Source organism: Neophocaena asiaeorientalis, unplaced genomic scaffold, assembly GCF_003031525.2.
Source record: "Neophocaena asiaeorientalis asiaeorientalis breed wild unplaced genomic scaffold, Neophocaena_asiaeorientalis_V1.1 scaffold848, whole genome shotgun sequence".
NCBI lineage: Eukaryota > Metazoa > Chordata > Mammalia > Artiodactyla > Phocoenidae > Neophocaena > Neophocaena asiaeorientalis.
The window spans coordinates 196792-203382 of record NW_020172362.1 but is presented as its reverse complement, the minus strand read 5'-3'; the positions used below and the strand labels follow the sequence as shown (position 1 = coordinate 203382).

The 6591-nt window shown below is 38.6% G+C and overlaps 1 protein-coding gene across 2 annotated transcripts in view; it reads left to right on the top strand.

Annotated features, from left to right (window-relative positions):
* PRKG2 (protein kinase cGMP-dependent 2) overlaps window positions 1-6591 on the top strand; it is an 85099-nt gene that overhangs the window by 69647 nt on the left and 8861 nt on the right. For both annotated transcript variants that reach the window (XM_024767017.1, XM_024767010.1), the window contains exons 14-16: window positions 1110-1273; window positions 4744-4866; window positions 5859-5921. In XM_024767017.1, the coding sequence (XP_024622785.1) occupies window positions 1110-1273; window positions 4744-4866; window positions 5859-5921 (350 nt within the window). The remainder of the gene's footprint in view (window positions 1-1109; window positions 1274-4743; window positions 4867-5858; window positions 5922-6591) is intronic.

Below are 6591 nucleotides of genomic sequence, written 5' to 3'. Positions count from 1 at the left end.
TATATATATATATATTTTTTTTTTTTTTTTTTCTTTTTCTTTTTTTTTTTTGCGGTACGCGGGCCTCTCACCGCTGTGGCCTCTCCCGTTGAGGAGCACAGGCTCTGGACGCGCAGGCCCAGCGGCCGTGGCTCACGGGCCCAGCCGCTCCGCGGCATGTGGGATCTTCCCAGACCGGGCACGAACCCGTGTCCCCTGAATCGGCAGGCGGACTCCCAACCACTGCACCACCAGGGAAGCCCCAGATGTCACTTCTTAACGACGTCTTTCCCCACCATCTCCTCCCTAATGTTCCAGAATTCTATGTCTTTTGGCTCTTTGAGTTTATACTTTGCATAATCTTCTACTATATCCTGTCTCACATGGCAGTTTTTTAATCACATCTGTTTAAGTATTTGCAGTACTCTGAGCTTCTCCTAGTCAACACTGTATCTGTAGCACAGAGCCTGGCCTATTGTGAGTGCTGACAGTATTTTTGCAGAATAAATAAGTTAATGCAAGTGCTGCCACCCTGAGAGAGACTGAGGGTGTACAGAGTTCAGCCAAAGTTGAGATGGGATGATCCTTGCTTTTACTTTGGACTGCCAACATTTAGAGGGTGCAGACATTGTGCATAAAGGTTTTTAAAGACTGTCCAGAATTTTAAGCCCCTCTTCTTCTCAACAACGGTCCCTTTCCCAAACTCTCAATTCTGCTATCATTTTTCCTTTTATGATGAAGCTCAAAGGGCGCAAGTGTCTATCACTTCCCCCTTCTCTCTTCTTGCCAATGAATACCACTATTGATTTGCAAGTTACTTGTCTGCTTGCCCTGAACTTGACCTTGGTTGTAAGGGTCTCTCCTTGCTAAACCATCCCTCTCGTCCTCATGGGCTTAGAGGTGTGTGCATGGAATTTTCTCCAATGTAATGAGATTTACACCTGGCCCTGCAAAAGAATAAATGAGAGGGTCAGTGGAGTGTGTGTGTGTGTGTGTGTGTGTGTGTGTGTGTGTTTGTGTGTGGTGTGAAGGGGAGGGTGGAGGTGTTGAAAGAAGATTGAAGAAGTTAGAGGAAGAGAAAGAAGAATGTGAGTTTTACGGTCTCTGAAAATTTCTTTGATCTTTTCCAGGTTGACTTTGGATTTGCTAAGAAAATAGGATCTGGACAGAAAACATGGACGTTCTGTGGAACTCCCGAGTACGTAGCTCCTGAAGTCATTCTCAACAAAGGACATGACTTCAGTGTGGATTTTTGGTCCCTGGGAATTCTAGTGTATGAGCTCCTCACGGGCAAGTAAGTACCTTGTGTTTTGTCTCTTCTTTATAGAAGTGCAAAAATAACTTACTAATGATAAAAAATATATGATTTAAGAATTTAACATTTTGGAAGTGTTTTTGATTAAGCATGATGCCTTTTCCTCTTCACATTATGTCATATATAACATGCTTTCTAGCTTGTAACATGGTGAAAAGATTCAGGAAGTTGCAGGAAAGGAGTACAAAATTGCTATGGTTTACCTAGAATGGCAAGGCCTGTTATAGATAATATATCAAGTGTGTGAAGGTTTGGGGAATCCATCATAAAAATAAGAAAGGAAATTGAAGTTGTGGGCTGTTATTATTTCCTCATTTTTTTTTTGTAATTGAGAAAATAGCAATCATAATTCCATTAAATCCATTGATCAATTAAATTTAGCCGTGTATTTCCATTTTCCCAATAAATCATTAACCAGAAATGCTGAAAGAAGGCAACATTGCTGGATTTAAATTTTAATCCCCTTGTCAACTGCTTTCTAGAGGTGCTAATGAACAGGGACAAGACACAGCAGGAGTTTTACAAGTTAAAATTGGATTGCCATTCCTGAAGCGATTAAAGTGCTGTATTAATGAATCCAGGATCCCAAATATTCAACCTGCCTGCACGCACATACACACTTATACACACACATGTACACACACATATTACCTCACATCTGTAAAGCCCTTGACAGCTTACAAAGCACTTACATGTGTATTATCTAATTTTGTTTTCACAAGCTTGTATGGAAGTTAAAGCAGGAATTGTTTATTATCTTATGATTTAAATTTGTATTATGATTATTTTATGATTTAAATCTTATAGATTAGAAAACTGGGTCAGAGAGCTACTTGCCTAAGATCAAGGCTTTAATCTCAGGTCTTCTGACTCTAAATATGACACACTTTTCATTAAACACGTGTGCCTTATACATAAGAGTTTTTTAATATAATGCATGGCTGTATAGACAGGATTCAGATCAGGTAGTTTTCTTTCTGGTTTTCTACCTCCATTTCTCATTAACTGATTTGGTCATTCTTTTAAGCCTTTACAACCAAATATTCTCAGTCTTGTTGTCAGGGAGGATTTGCATTTGAAATGGCATAAGAAATGCTGGAATGAGCCCAGTGACGGGGATTCCAGTCTCAACACCTGCGTTACAAAAGGAGAGTTTTGTAGAATCTTCTTGAACTTTTTACACTGCAGATTTCAATGTTGGGTTACCCATGGCTCCATTCTTTTTCCTTGTCCACATGAAAGATTATTTGAGGGCTTCCCTGGTGGCGCAGTGGTTGGGAGTCCGCCTGCTGATGCAGGGGACACGGGTTCGTGCCCCGGTCCAGGAAGATCCCACATGCCGCGGAGCGGCTGGGCCTGTGAGCCATGGCCGCTGAGCCTGCGCATCCAGAGCCTGTGCTCCGCAACGGGAGAGAGGCCACAACAATGAGAGGCCCGTGTACCGCAAAAAAAAAAAAAAAAAAAAAAAAAAGATTATTTGATATCTGTAATCATTTTCAAATATTCATTCTTAAGATTTTGAAGTAAAAAAGAGAAAAATTTCCAGGTAGTCATTCAGAGATAAAGTTGATTAAGGTCTCGGGACACAAGGATTTCTGTTTCAAGAGTTTGTTTCCTCATCCCTGGAAAATTTGTCAGCTGCATTTCTAAGACATTCATGATGGCTCTTATAAGTAACTGGAGAATATGCATTTCAGTCTCCATCAGCTGGAATAAACTGTCACAAGAAGTAAGGAAATAAAGTGAGAGAATAAGGAAGGGGAAAAAAAATCCTCAGTAACTTGGAGTTGCTGAAGTGACCTTGAGCTGTCATGAAGAAGGTGCAAAATTGCTGTTATAAAGGCTTTCGGGGTAGGGCGTGAGAAAAGTTCATTTTAAATGCCCTAAAGTCAGGAGGTAAAACAAAAGAACTAAAAAACCAAAACAAAACAAAACACAACCTACTTGTAAATATATAAATAAGTTGAAGCAATTGTAGCAATGGTTTTTGTTTTCTACCTCATTTTCTTTTCAAGTGAAACATAGATTATTGAAAAGTTGGTGCACCAAACTTGTTTGGGAGTGGGAACTCTCGGTATCCAAAGGTCTCAAGCGTGACCAAGGTACAACAGAGTCATTCATGAAAATCATCTTTAATTTTCAAAAATTAAATGACACAATAGAATAGGTATGAAAGTGCTTTTAAAAGCAGAGTCCATGCATGAACATGTTATCCAAATCCAGTGGTTAATTTCCAGTGCTTTCTTACTCGTCTTAGCAACAGTTGCCTTGAAATCCTCTCTTCGTGGTTTCTAGGACCTCCCTTTCTCTCATTTCTCTTCCCATGCTAGAGGCTCCAGCTCAGTGTCTGTTGCTGGATTCTTCTTGTCATCCTGACCTTCTTCAGTGGTCATCGGGCCACTTCAGTCCTTGACCTCTTTCCTACCCACTCACTCCTTGGGTGATAACATCAAGCCCCATGGCCCATAGATACTGTCTGATGACTCCCCGGAATCATACCTCCAGCCCTAAACTCTTCCCTGAATGTCAGACTCATAAATGCAACTGTCTGCTTAGCATCTCTACTTGGATGTTCAAGATGCAACTCAATTCTCTTCCTCAGAACCTGCTCTGAACCTGCGCACCCACAGCCTAACCTCCACACCAGTCTTAGTAAACAGTAGCTCCGTTCCATAGGTCAAAACACTTCAGTATCCTTCTTGAATCCTTTCTTTCTCCTGCGTACCACATTCACCCCAGTAGCAAATCCTGTTGACTTTATGCCATCGAAATAATCCAGAATCCCACCATTTCTCACCACCTTCACCACTACCGTTCGAGTCCAGGCTACCAGGCCTGCCTTCCCCCACCGCTAGTACCATCACAGTTTATTTTCAACACATTTTTTAAAAGCTTACTCTGACTTCTGTAAATTAGATCACCTGACCTGAGCGTATCCCCAGGTCCTTCCCGTAGCCCGCTAGATCGAGATGACCATGCTGCCCTCACCTCTTATACTCTCTCCTGCTTCCTCACTCCACCAGCAACACTGCCCTCCTTTCTGTTCCAAGAACGACCCATGTCCACTCCTGACTCCTGGCCTTTGTACTTGCTGTCTTGGAATCCCTTGCCTGTGTGGCTCATTCACTCCCACCTCTGCTCTACTGCCAACATATGAGAGATGCTTTTCCTATCCACTGTGTCTAAAAAAAACACACCTCCTCTCTCTCACTCTCTGTCCTCCCCTTTATTTTTGTTTTTAGTGATTATCACCACTTGACAGATTACCTCTGTGTGTATGTGTGTGTGTGTATTTTGTTAAGTGATATGTAATTATTTTCTAGCATATATCCAGATATGCTATAAAACAACTCATGAGAGGGAGGGAGGGAGGGAAAAAAAGAAAAGAAATTTAGTTGTAAATGTGTCTCAGATGCTGGTCCTAGTGTCCTATTTTGGCTTTTCTCTAGCCCGCCCTTTTCTGGGATTGACCAAATGATGACCTACAATTTGATTCTCAAAGGAATTGAAAAAATGGATTTTCCCAGAAAGATAACCAGACGACCTGAGGATTTGATTCGGAGGCTTTGCAGGTGAGAATGACTATTAAAAACCCCTTGTTCTTGGAGGAAGGTGTGAAGGCTTCTCATTTCTGCTGCCACACATTTTAAAGTTAGGTGTATATTTACTTTTTGTACTTTTCTATGTAGTTAAACTATATTTAATGAAAATCATGTTCTATTTTGCCGTCTGTGCTAGAAGTTTGAGTTTCCTTCATGTAATACACAGTACCTACTTATAGTTTAAAAGAGATGCAGATTGTTCAGGTTATCTTTGAGAATCATCTTTGTCTGTTAGAGAAAAATAGAACCACAAAACTTAGCTTAATAAAGGAGTAGTTTACAGCCTTGTTATTTTGAGAGAAAATTAGTGGCGATGATAAAGTGTTACTATATGTCCTCTTTCAATCTTCATTTTAAAAAAAGTACTCCTATTTTAAATTACTCCACATTTCTACTAACCACTAAAAATAATTTATTGGAGAAAAGAAGACTTCTAGAATTTTGTTTAAGCTTCATTTTGTTGCAGTTTTCTTGCACACTTGAACTTTTTAAAAAGCTTTAAAATTTAGTAAATTTAGAACATGAAACCTAGCTGTGAGTTGCCCACAGAAATTTCTGCATGCTTCTAAAATTTCAGCTCTGTTGTAAATGATTCTCTAAAGCTTTCCCTGGTTCCCTTAGCAGACTTGGTAAGGTGACATCATCCTGTTCTTTTAAGCATTTATTCATAGCTCATTTAAAGCACTGGGAGATACCTATATCTATATATCCGTATGTATATACCTATATCTATATATTGGGATATATAGATATTGAATACATATATTCATATTCCTGACTGTAATTTGACTGTGGCTCCCCCAGAGGGGGCATGTGTTTTCCATCTCCTTTATATGCAGATGTGCCTGGTCTATGAATATTGTTGACAAAATGAATGAATGAATAAAGAAAAATTGTTAAATTTCAATGTAAAATTCACTCAAACATAATTATTATAAATTGACTTAAAATTTTTATTTTAGGCAAAATCCAACAGAAAGACTAGGAAATCTGAAGAATGGAATCAATGACCTTAAGAAACACAGGTACATAGTTACTTCTTTGCCCAGAAAAATCTAGAAATTTATTTTTAAAGTGTGGTAATCTTGAAGCTTCTCTCAGTCTGTAAAGATCCCTACACAGATGATCAAGTTTTCCTTTTTGGTGCTTTATCTTTAATTTGTGTTTTACTAGCTGCGATGAAGTTATAAAACAAATTACAAAATCACATATTCAAGTTATAGCAGCTTAGCTTTTTATCTGCTGCAATCTCCATTATTACTTTTTAATATTAACTTGGATTCTATAAAGGAATCAAGTTCTAATTTTGACGTTTCATTTACAGTTAAAGTAGGATAGTTATTCTCAATATTCTAGAGAATGGGTCAGCTAAACCAACTGTTAAATAGTATTCTACTTCAGTTTTAATTAATATTATATATTTATTTAAAATATAACTTTCCTTTGACCAGCTCTCCACATTTTGAAGCTTCCTATCATATATTACTTTTGGAGTAAAGTACATTGATTTCCACAAAACCTCAAACAGTGTTTTATCCTTATGTAATAATCTAAAAAGCACCTTTTTCAGGTCTGTGAATTTCTAAAGCTGGTCTTTAATACCATCAATAACTTCCATAATATAAACTCTCTGATTTCGTTCCATATGTGGAAGTTCAGGCTTTGGGAGTTTTTTTTTTTTTTTTTTTTTAAATC